This window comes from Hypomesus nipponensis, chromosome 28 (assembly GCF_054491055.1).
Source record: "Hypomesus nipponensis isolate SF chromosome 28, ASM5449105v1, whole genome shotgun sequence".
Lineage (NCBI taxonomy): Eukaryota > Metazoa > Chordata > Actinopteri > Osmeriformes > Osmeridae > Hypomesus > Hypomesus nipponensis.
In genome coordinates this window covers 6949270-6963591 of record NC_140388.1, presented here as the reverse complement: position 1 = coordinate 6963591, position 14322 = coordinate 6949270, and the positions used below count along the sequence as shown (strand labels likewise).

Here is a 14322-nt window from a genome sequence, read left to right as displayed (position 1 = left end):
ATGGGTTTAAGCTGCCTTAATACACATAGCTATTGTGTTCCCTCGCCTGGCCCTCTGACACCATCTTATTGTGGTGAGACCAATAATTATTATTAATTGGTCAGGGTTTACCCAAGAGAAACCAGAAAAGGTGTGTTCATGTCTTTCAGTTCTGGTAGGATCCCATCCGGTTACTCATCTTTACCTCACAGCGAGTCCTCCGCTGTCGAGCTTTTTTCACTTCCTGTTCCCATTAGCATGGTAGGCTTTGTGTTACAACTTTTGGCCTCAACCCAACACAGCCAAACCGTAGCACAGAAGCAATCGGTACTTGTCTTGTAGAATGCTGGGGTCCTCTATCATCTCTATGGTGTGGACATCACTTTGTACTCTACTGCTTGTCAGCAATACCTTGTAGTAGCACTCCTGATCCCTCAACACTCCAGGGTAGCTTGAAACGGGTTAGGATGTGCCTGGGTTGTATTTGAATGGATAGTTTCTTGCTGGTTTCGTGGATGTATTCCAGTCCAAAAGTCTGTGTTTCCTGGTTGGTTCCAAGTCATGAATCCCCCACCCCCCATCCCCTCTGCCCATACACACCCTTAAAGGGTAAATGGTTATCATCCAGTTTCTTGCTCTGTATTTTTTATTTTTTTTACCTCAGAACACTGTCAGTAATTGTGATGAACAATTATTTTTACTTTTTTTATTGCTTTTATTTACTTTGTTTAGTGAGAGTAGGAATTTATTCTGACTGGGTGAAAATAAATCGGTTATTTGTTCTCTGGCATGCATTAACTTAAAATAGAAATAATGTGTACATACCGTTTTATAATTACTATCTGAATATGTTTTGAAGATGAAGAAAGTTGTTAATAAACTGGAGATATTTTTCTCTACTCTGTAAATGTTTCCTTCATGTTGTTTCTGTGAGGTTTTGGCTTGCTTTTTCATTTGTGTCTGTTGAACAAGTTGAAACTAGCTGAATCCCTCTGCATACTTCAGGAAATTATTCTGAGTTTTAATGCATGAATGGTATTTTAACACTAAAACAATATGCACTTTATATGCACTGTGTATGTTGCTTTGGAGAGAAGCGTCTGCTAAATTAATAAAATATGTAGGCATGCACTTGAATAAAATTTGTTTTTGAATGTAATGCCAAGGAATGTGAAAACAACAGTGTATTCCATATTTATGAAGAATGTTCCCGAAAGTAAACAAATGACGCCTGAGTGACCTGAAATCTGGGACATCTCGGTTTCTGATTGGGAGATTCGCCGGAGGACGTAAGTGAACCAAGGCTTTAACAGGGAAGTGAAATTCAAAGCAGAGGAAGGCAGCGGTGTTTCAAAGTTTGTCTTGAGTAATCCTAAACTGCTTTTTAACAACACTGATTACGTCGGTGGGAATTTCTCCAGCCAGTCCAACCCTGCCGAATCAATGCGGGGAAACGCCAGGAAATTCTAAAATTCCTGTCATAGATTAACAGATCAAAAGGGTTGGCCACAACATTTTCCAACATTGCTATAATAACTATTCATAAAAAATATGCTTGTGGATTAAAAAAAATATATTTTCTTGAAATAATTGTTAGGAAAGTCAACAAGGAAAAAATGTTGTGGAAGATTTAAAAAAACAGTTCCCATATTTGTTGTTAGAAATTTATTTCCACTATGTTCAGCAATATTCCATGTTATATTTTTGAAGTACATTTTGGCTTTGGATAAAACCATCTGAAATCAATCAAATCGAATGCAAAATTTAAACATGGCAAACAAACTTGTAAAGTGAACTCTGATGCAATAACTGAAATGTGGCTCGGTTTCCACCTGGGCTGGGCATACGCACCTGTCTGCTGGGAAAAACACTAGAACATAGAGCTCTGGAGGTCACATCCTGCTGAGATGACGCCTTCAGGAGGACAGGGACAACATACACTACCTACATTTACATGTAGTCATTTAGCACATGCTCTTATCCAGAGCAACTTACAGTAAGTAAAGGGACATTCTCCCCGAGGCAAGTAGGGTGAAAGGCCTTGCCCAAGGACACAACGTCATTTTGCACTGCCTGGAATTGTACAGATTATAGACCTGATTCCCTAACCACTCAGCTGTCTGACCCAAGGGAAAAACAAAAAACAGGCAAAACATGCATAGACCAGGGACAAGACAACAGATCATACACAAACACCCAACTGAGAACAGGAACAACAGTTCAACTAGATCAGCTAGTTTGTGCAACAACAATACCTTGCGGTGGTAAATAAATTGACTGCTTTCCATATTAATATGACTGACCTCAAAAAAAGTGAATAGGAATTGTTCACAAACAAATTTCAACAATCATTTGACATGACAAAAACATGTAATTGCAACTGTCCAATACCAGGACTGCTGGCGGATGGATGTTTTATCACTAACGTCAAACTAAACAGCGTCCATATGCATTCATGTAACATGCTCCTTGAAAAAAATGCCCACTGGTTTGGAGCAGTCACAACTGGTCCCAACCAATTGGCCCTTTCCAGACTTTAAACCTCCGTGACACTTAGAGAGGACAGGACGTGATGCGGTGTGAAATGTTGAGCCATTGCTTCACTTCTCTGCACACGTGGATATATTACAAATGGAAAGTTTCAAATCTTAAAACCAGCAACATTTTGAGATGGCCTGAATTTGTACATTTGTCAAGTGTATGAATGCGTAGAACACACATGAGTAATTTTGGTAAACTGTTCAGCTTTGATATAATAATCTTCTGGAATTTATACAATACATATATATGTTGGTGTTTAAAGATTAGTATGAAAGCTGATCATAAACACAAGTTGTAGTTTTGTTTTATGAATTTATTATTATAATAACGTAAAGTTTCTTTACATAATATGTATATCTTTATATTCTATTCAGATGAAGAATCAGACTTGTCCAATGATTTTGAGTTTTTGTAGACCAAGAAGAGAAGCACTCTATGATCACACAGTGTGACTCATAATACTGTGATTCAACAGCACAGAAAAAGTGTCATACAGTTTAACACTTGCTAAACTAGTTTACCTTCTTAGCCAACTCCATAAAAAACACAAAAACCAATGTGCGTGTTACAACAAAAAGTTGATCTAAACAGAAGCTTCCAGTCTTGTGTGTCCGGTGTGTCATCACTCAAACCACAGACTGTGTCTGGTGTGGCTGTGATGGTGAGAGAGATCCATCCCACTTCCTCTGCAGGGAAATCCCAGACAAGCAAACAGTGGGTATAAAACCTGCACGGCAGCACCTGCACTCATCAACCAACTGCTTCAAGGACAACTTGGAAGAGAACACAGCAAAGAAAACCTATTGACTGCCATTGATAGAGTATAATCTCTTACAGGTAAATATCCTTTCTGTATATTTTTCAATTACTGCTACATTACTGTAGTGTGTCTTTTAGAGAATGTGATTTCGCCAGTTAATTCTAATTTATTGTTGAGTTACATCCAGATTTTGTGAATGGTATTACAGAAATGAGTTAGATAAATGCATAACAACTACTTTAAATTCAATGTTTATCTGTTGCAGATCTAACTTTAAACACAACATGGAGTTTCTAACAAATCAGTGTCCAACAATGGTGAGTACCGTAGCAGGCCAACCACAACCACAAAGCCACAGATGTACAAAACAAGTGAAACTAATAAAGTGTAATTAAAAACATCCAAGTAAAAAAAGGTTCTCCTCCAAACCTTGTTCACAGAAAACCTCTGACAGTCACACCTGGAGCTCCAAGATGCCCCATGGCGTGGGCCTGGAGATCTCCCATCATCCCCTCTCCATGAGGCGGGTGGCGAACCTCATCATCGCTCTGGAGCGTCTGAGGGACCACCAGAGGACCATGAGCCCCGGGTTCAGAGATGAAGACCTGCTCAGCTTTATGCTGGAGAGCGTGATGGAAGGTAAGGCAATCAGGATGCATCAGACTAGCATCAAAAGAGCCATATTAGGCTTTTTCTTGTGTTAGTATATTGAACCATGAGTATTTTAAGACGTGTTGGGAATGGTCGTAAAAATATCTTGGGATTTCTTGCAGTGGTATGTTTTCATAGGCATCTCCTTTTGGCTGTTAGTGATCGAACAAAGCCGTTTACAATAGATTACCCTTAAGCAACACCTCGACTGAATCTTTCCCAAGCAAGATGGAACTGAAAAACGCTCACAGATCACTAAACGTAGTTGCTCTTCACCCTTGTAGAAAAAATGGTGCTTCACACGGAGGACCACCATGATGAGGAAGGCGTCAGAATAAGTGGTTTCAGACAGCTGGGTGAGGAGGAAAGCGCCCGGATAAGTGGTTTCGAAAAAGGCCAGGGGGTGGAGGAGTGCAGCATGGTGGACTGTGACAAGAAGCACTTGGTCCTGATGGCCATGGAGCTGCAAGCCGTGAGGCTGCAGAATGGCAATGGCCACCGCCAAGGTGAGAATCTCAACCAATGATATCAATCAATCAATGTATTATTTATAGAGCACTATTAAAAACAACAGTCGTTGACCAATATGCTGTACAAAAACATGGGATGTCAACCAGTACAGACAGGCATGGGTCATACATGAAACAAAGACAGAGCATAGACATGTCCTCATCAACATCTAATCATATGTTCAATGGCATGGCCAATGCTACATGTATGTTGAGGGTTGGTGGGTGATACATGTGAAAACTGATTTTCCTCTGTTTTTCTCCACAGTGCGTCTGAACCTGTCTACTTACAGGCCTCCCTCATCTAGTGAGCCACAGAAAGCCAGACCTGTGACCCTAGCCATCAAGGGCACTCAACTCTACCTGTCCTGCTCTAAAACCTTAGGAAAACCCACCCTGCGGTTGGAGGTATGAGCAACATTTTAACTGAACACAATTTCATAAGTTTAAGAGCAATATTTCAGGTCGGCATTCTCATCATTGACATTCTTTGACACAATTAAGTTGAAACTCATTCAGAGGTGAATGAAAAGTGTGACTTGACCTTTAGTGAAATTGACCTCTACCCTTGTTCCCTTAGGAGGTGAAGGACGACCTAAGGAGGATCCCTACGGGCAGCGACAACGTGCGCTTCCTCTTTTACCGATGGGATACGGGCGTGGACAGCAGCACGCTCATGTCCGCCCTATACACCGGTTGGTATATCAGCACCGGAGTCCAGAATGGTGTGGATCAGCAGACGGTGGATATGTGTGAGTTGCAAGCTAAGCAGCGTTGCACCAATTTTACCGTCATCAACTAAAGACGACAGTCAAGACTGTTACAGTGTTAGAAATAGAACATCGTATATTTCGTAGGGATTATGTATGTACTAAGTACAGTAAGTTTGCACGAGTGTATTGACTTTACAGTCAATGTTCACCACAAGATGGTGCCATTTTAGGTTTGAAGTTTGAGCACTCGACTTTTAATTTATAATACTGGAACGTTTTCTATTTGCTTCCATCATCACGGTCTTGTAATGTATTGATGCGCCGTCATTACCTTAATGATGTTGCAAACCTACTGAATGAAATGTTGCTGATTGCAGAGAAACATAATTTAATTCCATCTATAAGGTTATATATTTTATTTATTGATTTATGTATTATTTACACCTATTTATAATTGTAAGTAATTGTTCATTTGCACTGATAATGAATGTTTCTTGCTGTTGTATAAGAATGCAATTATTCTGAAATAAAGACACCATTCTAATAATCCTTATTTAAGAGTCTGGCAGTTGATATAGCCTACCGTCAAACATCATATAAAAGGGCGCTGATTTGTTAAGAATACTATTAAGATAGCTAGAGCTGTAATTGTAGCCTAAAAAAGAAGTCTACAAATGCCAAAGCCTAAAATGTTATACTTTTTAAAAATTATTATTGTTTGACTCTGGGCAGAGCCATAGAAAGTTTTTTTATGGCTCTGACTCGAACCCGCCCTCTCCTTCGCTACACATCCAATCAAACAGCATTGATGTGTTTTGGGTTTTAAAAAAAAATTCAAACGGTCCAATGGAATACGAAGGTCTGCCTTGTCCAAAAGAAGCTATCAAACCCGGGTGTTTTGAAAAAGACCACTGCGGATGAAAAGTTGTTACTGGACCGTACTTATCTAAACGCACTTTTTATAGTTTACTATAAAACTTTTTATAGTTTACTATAAAAACTACGGTTTTATAGTTATCAGTCATGGACGAAGGGGAAACCGTTTCCAAACCCGATAGGAAAGGTATGAAATTCCGTGTACTGGTGCTGGTGCTACAGTAACGTAGTGTAGTTGTTGACTAGCTAGACTAGCTAGTAAACAGTTGGAAACTTTAGCTAGCCCCCTTAGTTAGTAGCTAATTGTGCTGTGAGATGGATAGTTAGCTAGCTAGGCTATCAATAATATCCGTCTCAAAAGACCATGCACAGGCTGGGTTTACTTTTAAGATTTGAATGTGTCTTGTAGCTACTGTACATTGCCTCTGTACCTGTGTACTGTGCCTCTGCACAGTGGTCAACTAGGCTAGCTAGCTTGATAACAAACTATTTGAGTTGGTGCTATCTGAAAGATTTTTGAGAGATTTCTTCAACTGTAACGTTAGTATCAGTAGCTAGCTTGCCAGAGTAGCTAGTCTAATATAGAACAATAGTTTAAAGGCAAATTCGCCATTTTAGCTCGCATGCCAGCTAACCTAATGCTATTCCTGTAGCCGATGTTGGCTGTGGGAAGAGTTCAGCTGGAATGGTTTCTGAGAAGCAATCATATAAACCGCAAACCTGCTGGCATTGGTTATGAACCGTAAACCTACGTTAATGTTATGCAATACGCCCATATGAAAGTTTCTTCACTGCAACCTTTCTTTCCAGAGTTACGCAAGCAGAAGTTGATGGAATATTTGGCTGCAAAGGGAAAGCTTAAACCCATCAATCCAAAGTAAGAAACTCAAGTTATGCCTTAAGGGCAGTGGCGAAAAATATGCTATCAATCTTAGAGGGGGTACAATTATATGACATTTTCTCAAGAGCAATTTCTGAGTGGGACACCAAAATTATTGCTGTAACACATAGCCTGCATTGTAATATGTTAAATGTATATTATTCAAATTTCCTTATGTTCACAGTGATTTATTGGGGGGGACAAATCATATTTTTCCCAGGTTGGGGGGGGGGGGTCGGGTCCCCCCCGGGATTTCCCGAGAGGCGGTTAGAACTGAAACTGTACTGTCCTGTAGCTAGTGGTACGTGCCAGTGGAGCGAGTGGTACGTGTCAGTGCCTCTGCTGGCACAGGACAGCTAGTGGTACATGCCAGTGCCTCCGCTGGCACAGGACAGCAGGAAGCACTGACACGTACCACTCGCTCCACTGGCACGTACCACTAGCTACAGGACAGTACAGTTTCGGTTCTAACCGCAAATGAATTTCCGCCAATGCCTTAGGTAGAACAATCGTGCCCTACTGTGTTGTCACATGTTAAGTCAATTTTTTCCTTTCCTCAGGCCCTATCTACGTGATGTTGCTCATGTGAAAAAATCTTCCACGTCTGTTGTGACGGTATATGTAAGTATAGCATCTGACCCACCGAGTTTCTCAATTTCAGGGAGGGGTAGTATCACAATCCATTAATCTAATATGGAGACATGAAATCATATGCAAATATATATGCATTGTTATGCCATGCGCAGTCGCAACTCTTCAAAATGGCTAATGACATTTTGAGAATATGTTGGAGACTCAAAAGGGCTTTTGGAAAACTCCCATGTTGCACTCCCAAGAGCAGAATGCCTTGTGTATTACACTGGACGTAAGAACAGAAGCCAATGTAATGCCATGTGATTGTTCATAGTCCATTTTTGATTCTGCGTCAACAGACGCACACAGGCAAAGAGAACCAGGGTCCAAATGCTCTGAAGGCGAAGAAGGAAGGAGGGAAGGTTCAGCCTTTAAGTGACAAGGCTGGTTCTCAAGCCACCGGCGTGCCACGTGGCAGCACCACCCAGAAAACCACAATAACAAACAACAACAATAAACAAGAGGCCAATAAAACCACCCGCACACAGACATTCACCACAGCCTCCTTAACTGCACGAATCAATGCCCTCAAATCCATCACACAGTCAGTTGGCCAAAGGCGACCTGCAAACCAAAAGCAGGCTCCAACTGCTGTGATCAGGCCACACACACAAGCAGCCAGCCAGCCCAGAGCACAGTTCAATCAATCTGTAGCAGCCTTGGCTCCCCCCAGCCATGAACAAGCCCCAACAAAAGTACAATCCAAAAAGTCTCACTTAACCAGTGGAATGCAAGCTAGCACTCTCCTCAGGGCATGCACACAGCCAAGCACTGCTAACAGTAAGAGAATGAGCATTGGTACGGTGGCTAAGACCAAAACAGGTCTCAATCCTACAGTTATTCAGCCCAGGAACACTAATCCACAAGCTTCTGGCTCTGTTCCAAATGCATCCACCAGTACCAGGGTTCCCAGCACAGGGTGCTCAAGCAGTTCCCCATCTGCCACCATCTCCCAGGAGGCATCTGTGATGCAGAGGAAAGCACTTCCTGTCAGGACTGTGGGCCAGAGTGTTGATGGGAAGGAACGTCCGTGTCACGTTTTCAGATCCGTCACAGCTAGACCTCCTCAACCAGGGTGGCAGAGACCCACAGTTACTGCTTCTAGGACCACTCAGCGGACCACTGTGCGGCCCAACACAGCTCCAGGGAAACCAGGAGGGAGGGTGCAGCCCAACACAGCTCCAGGGAAACCAGGAGGGAGGGTGCAGCCCAACACAGCTCCAGAGAAACCAGGAGGGAGGGTGCAGCCCAACACAGCTCCAGGGAGACCTGGAGGGAGGGTGCAGCCCAACACAGCTCCAGGGAGACCTGGAGGGAGGGTGCAGCCCAACACAGCTCCAGGGAGACCTGGAGGGAGGGTGCAGCCCAACACAGCTCCAGGGAGACCTGGAGGGAGGGTGCAGCCCAACACAGCTCCAGGGAGACCTGGAGGGAGGGTGCTGGCGACTCGCTCAACCAAACCACCCATACTTCCTGTTCAGAAGACAAAAAGGGTTCTAAATGTGGGAGCGAGGGTTCCAGCTGAGGCAGGAAGCTCGGTCTCCCAGAAGCCTGCCCGTCCAGTGTCAACGGGGACAAGTAACCAATGGCAGGCGACGGCATTGAGCCGGGCAATGCAAGCGGCTGTGGCCGAGCGGGTCCGGAAAGACAGCGTCTCGTCGGCTAACGGGCAGGACGCGGGTTCGGAAACGGCCCACACCAAGGCCATTCCATGCAAGAGAGACACAGCGGCTGGTGCCAGGGTGCCGGTGATGCCCCAGACCGTGCCACGAGCTGCCAGACCCACCAGCCAGGGGTGGTGGCCGGGGGGGTGAAGACGCCGGTCGGGCAGGGCAGAGCCGCGCCCCAGACGGAGGGCAAGAAGAACATGACAGCAGCCCAGGAGGACAGAATGTGAGTTGGAACATGCTTCCTTGTTTGGAAAATAAATGAAATATATATATATATATATATATATATATATATATATATATATATATATGTATATATATATAGTTATATATAGATACACTGTATTTGGAAATATGGGTGTAAAGATATTTAATTTGTATATCATTTATAAAATTCATTGATCATTTATAAAAATGTTGGTTGCATTGGTGTCACTGTCAACATTTACTACTTTACAAAATACTTATGATCCAAAATAGCCCCTACTCCGTAGTATTCCGACTAATATGTTTACATGGCTCACGAAAACTAATATTCTTATTTACATGCAGCCGTTTGTACCTCGATTAACCAGTGGGTTTGTGTGCAGTGCATAGATCTGACTGTAAACAGGCAAGAGAGTGTGGGTCACATGTCTTGATTGGAAAATGCTACATTCGGATCATATGATCATATTTTGGAATTGGTAGAATATTAGCGTGCATGCAAACATACATGCTCCTGCCTACTATGTTTAACCCTGACTACTTTGAAGTACTTTGAATGACGAGGCAACATACATTTGGGACCCTACCCTGCACAGCCCTTGTTATTTGACATCAATCTATCACAAGCCCTCAGTTTAGTTTGATATGGTAGTTTGATCTGGCGTTTTCCTGCTTGGCTGGAACCCCTTGTGGGCGTTTCCCCCTGGTGACGGTGTTCTCCTTCAGGAGGAGGCTCCAGGAGTGGAGAGAGGCCCGGGGCATCTCCTACAAGCGCCCCCCCATGCCTGTGAAGCCCCGCGCCAGACGCACGGTGGGCCCTCCCCAGCCCTACTGGGCCTGTATGGAGCAGGAGGAGGAGACCCAGGCCCTGGTCCACGCTGTGGACCGCTCCTTGGACGACTGCATCACACTGCTGCTGGAGGTACGGATGGCTGCTTGGCCCGTGTGCCACTCTCCAGCCAAAATGTTTCTGTTTTATACGATTTTTTTTATACATTTGTATTCTTAGATTAGTTCCACTGACCCACAACTTAGCTGAACACCTATTGGATGAAGTAATGTTTGTTTGTATAATGGGCTCGGCCTTTGTTTGATTTTTTTTATCAGACTTGGATCAAAATCATTTGTGGTTGTTGGTAAACAGTCACCAGACATTGTGGCACTATGATTATTTCTGTTGAAATGAACACATCATTTAAATATCACTGACTTTGATGTAAAAAGAAGCATATCTTTCATACAGCACTTGTTGTTGATGCACATGACCAGTGCAGTGGCTTTTTAATGCTGCTGTAGATGGGATTCACACAGCAGATCAGGATGGTTCATGATCCTTGAGATGTTAGTGGTATAGTATGCGTCTTCTACTACATCAGGGGGTGTAAACTTTTAGCCAAAGCCTTTTATAGACCAGGCTAGACATGACTCATTGACGTGTGTGTGTGTGTGGAGGGGGGTTGATGTCTCCTGGGACACCATTAGGACATCCTTGACATCATTTCCTGTTGCGTTCGTCGTGGGTCTTTGTGTGGGTCTCTCTTATGAAGCCTCATAGAAGACCTGTCCACTCCAGTGCTGCAGTCTCACATTGTTCCAGTCAGAAACCCTTGGCTGGTTTCCCTTCGTCACTTTTAGCCTATGGTTTGGGTTACATGCCACAACCCATAATTATAAAACAGATGTCAAAGTGCCAGCTAGCAGTTGTTTATGATACGGGCAATGTCACTACATTTACATTTAGATTTATGCGTTTAGCAGACGCTTTTATCCCAAGCGACTTCCAAGAGAGAACTTTACAAAAGAGCATAGGTCACTGATCATAACAACGAGGTAGTCCCAAACATTGCAAGCAGCACATTTGAATGAATGTTTGACTAGTTGAATCTGATGAATAGTGGTTTGATGAATGACTTTGCTCTGGACTCGTCAACCAGGCAAAACCTGAAATAAAACCCCTTTAGTCGTCTGAATTTGATTTTTGAGTTGCTGCACCAGATTGCTTGGTTTACTTTTCGTCATTTGCAGCCAAGTAGATATGGTAAATGTATATGTGGACACCTAGTCCCAACATGCTGTTTCCGGCTCGTAGGTCTTTTTATAAACACTTCCAAGAGGTCCCATGGTCCTTGGAATAAACATTTACCGGCAGCCTGTGTGTGTGTGTGTGTTGTTCTGCAGGGTTGCCCTGTCTCCCAGGTCCAGGGTGTCCTATCCCGGCTGCCAGCAGTGGCCCAGAAGTTTGCCAAGTTCTGGATCTGTCAGGCTCGCCTGATGGAGCGCGAGGGGCGCCTGGACGTCCTGCCCATGTTTGAGGAGGCCGTGAGAGTGGTGCTCGAGGTCAACCCCTCCCTCTCTCTCTCTCTCTCTCTCTCTCTCTCTCTCTCACCTCTCGCTCAACTCTCTGTGTCATGTCACTCCTTCTCTCTCATTCCTTTCCATGTTTGAGGTGGCCGTGAGAGTGGTGCTCGAGGTCAACCTCTCTCTCTCTCACCTCTCTCTCACCTCTCTGTGTCATATCACTCCTTCTCTCATTCCTTTCCATGTGTCACTCTGCCACTCCTACATCCTGCCTCCTACATCCTGCCTCCTATTTCACCCGTCAGACCTGTAAGATGTGGCCCAACACGCAAAATATTTTTCCCCCATTCTGTGTTTCTCTTATCATCCGATCTATGCGGGGCTTCATGTTTTTGCCTTTTTCCTCCGAGGTCGAAACTGAGGTGCATTTTCAGAGAGCCTCTCTTCCTAAAGAGTTCTATTGTCCGGGGGTCTCTTCCTTTCAACAACAAAAACCTGATCAACAAATATTTTATTGCTCAAGGGCATCTATTGTTATTGCAGTTGTTATTGGTTAACGGCGGCATCTGCCTTTCCAGAACTGCCTTTACATAACAGTCGACCCCAAGCGCTTCATGAGCTGTTAGGACTTACTTAAAACCGTTTCTGGGACTTCCAGACATCGCTCAGGGTGACGCGGTGAAGCGTGTCGCTCTTGGCTGGCTGGCGCACGGACGTCCTGACCTCGCTGTGCCTTCTCTCCCCCAGCCCGTGGACGAGCTGCGCGCCGTGGTGTTCGACATCCTGAGGAAGAAGGACGACGCCCAAGGTGACTGTCCAGCCCAGCCCACCTGGGGCTTCCCACAGCTGAGTCTGTTTATTATGAAACAATTTTCTCTATAGCCTGGCTGCCAGCCCAACTTATCCGCGCCCACAAAAACATTTGGTGGGGAAGTTGGGTCTGGAGGCGCTCGATTGCGGAAAAACTATATCCGAAACAGGAGCTGTTCCGACCAATTAAATTGTTAGGGCGGGCTTTATACGATGATGGACAGATGATCAACAGTAACGTAATCAACAACGTCACCAAAGAGCGCTTGGGTTGAATTTGTTTTCAATTTCATTTGTTTATGTCTATGGATATCTATGCCACCACGTCTCCCCAATGTGACGTCATCACCAAATTCAGCTAATATGCTAATGCTAACACAAAAACTGATCTTTAACACCATTTAGAGACACCATTTGGAGATTTTTTTTATGATATACAACTCTTGAGTGCTTCATGTACCCATACATCAACAGTGATGTTTAACCTGCAATATGGCCTTTAAGTCACGCTCAGAAATGTGTCATTTGCATATTCAAATCACTAAAAAATCGAGCCGGGGGAACGCCCCACCCACCCCCCGTGACACTGTCACCTTTTTGACTCTGAGGAGTTTGCAGGTCTGTGTATACATTGTAGTAAAATACCTGGGAGACACTTTGTCCTAGGCTTGACTAAGAATGATCTGTTACGATATACGTTTCCAAACAGGACATCTAAGACTGCTTTCTTTGTGCAGGAGTCATCAGATCTGCTGCTTGGCATCACGTTGGGTTGAGATTGCTTCTTTTTTTCTTTCCAATCTTTCCCAGCTCCCCCCTCTGAGAGGTGTGTGGAGGACGCCGGGACCCCACGGCAGGGCCTCAGCCCCTCCGAGAGCCCTGCGGACCCCATCAGCACCCCCAAGCCAGTCAGAGCCCTGATCCACGGAGACCAGGGAAGCTCCTCAGTGGTCAAGTACAAGATTACCGCCACTCCAGGGTACGTAGGGCGCTCTCCTTCGCCAGTTGTCCAAAATTCCCTATGCACACCCCCACTGCTGTTCAAGGATTGGGGTCCCAGCACAACTATATAAGGCTGTTGCCCTGTCGAGTGACCGTGTTCTCTGCCGGTTTGTCTGCAGTGGCTTCCGCAGCCAACAGAGGGAGCCAGCGCGCGTCAACGGCCATGAGCTCCGCTTCTTCACGCCCGTGCGGCGCTCAGTGAGGATCGAGAGGTCTTCCCTACACTACCCAGCAGCCCTTCAAGACCACGACCTCTGTGTGACCTCCTACCAAGACTTGGTCGTCAAGGAGGAGAAGGAAAGAATGGGGGAGGGGGAGGAGGGTGAAGGTGATGGCAGCTCCCCTCAGATGATCCCCACAGTGTATGTCTACAGGGAGAATGATGCCCTGCGAGATCAGGTTCACATGCAGCTCGTCTATGAAGAAGACTGATGGAGGGGGGGGGGGGGGGTAATAATTCTGGGAGGGCTATTGTGTGAGGATTTGTGATTTGAAAACTGTAACTATCAGACTATCTGACCATAATCTGTCTTTGTGGCAAAAATATGAATTTGTATGATTTTTTTCTCCTTTGTAATTGCAAACACCGTTTATCAACTGGAAGAGGCCTGTTGAAAGAAAAATGTGTTTATGTACATTAAACGTTGAGACAGCCAACTCTACAGTGTTTTCTTTACATTCCTACAGTGCTAGAATCAGCCCTCACGCTTGAGTTGTAAATATTTCCGACGCTTCCACCAGACTGAGTTATTTTTGCAAAACGGAAGCTAGCTAGCTTTAGCAAATAACGTGG

At 44.4% G+C, this 14322-nt stretch overlaps 2 protein-coding genes across 3 annotated transcripts; both read left to right on the top strand.

The window, feature by feature from the left end:
* Positions 1-3261: 3261 nt before the first annotated feature.
* Positions 3262-5706, top strand: LOC146219724 (interleukin-1 beta-like). Its single transcript, XM_084694686.1, has 6 exons — positions 3262-3357; positions 3546-3597; positions 3721-3919; positions 4216-4437; positions 4709-4848; positions 5021-5706. The coding sequence occupies exons 2-6, from the start codon at positions 3565-3567 to the stop codon at positions 5240-5242; spliced, it is 816 nt and encodes a 271-aa protein (XP_084550812.1). The 5' UTR covers positions 3262-3357; positions 3546-3564; the 3' UTR covers positions 5243-5706.
* Positions 5707-5933: 227 nt separating this feature from the next.
* ckap2l (cytoskeleton associated protein 2-like) lies at positions 5934-14186 on the top strand. 2 transcript variants are annotated; one of them, XM_084694685.1, is made up of 6 exons: positions 9111-9435; positions 10146-10341; positions 11598-11756; positions 12465-12525; positions 13338-13506; positions 13649-14186. In XM_084694685.1, exons 1-6 carry the CDS (start codon positions 9254-9256, stop codon positions 13959-13961), a joined length of 1080 nt encoding a protein of 359 aa, XP_084550811.1. In that variant the 5' UTR covers positions 9111-9253; the 3' UTR covers positions 13962-14186. The 2 variants fall into 2 exon arrangements, 1 of the variants encoding a protein (XP_084550811.1); XR_014751023.1 differs by lacking the exons at positions 11598-11756; positions 12465-12525; positions 13338-13506; positions 13649-14186 and adding exons at positions 5934-6216; positions 6840-6906; positions 7470-7530 and having other exon boundaries at positions 7842-9435; positions 10146-10286.
* The last annotated feature ends 136 nt before the right edge of the window (positions 14187-14322 follow it).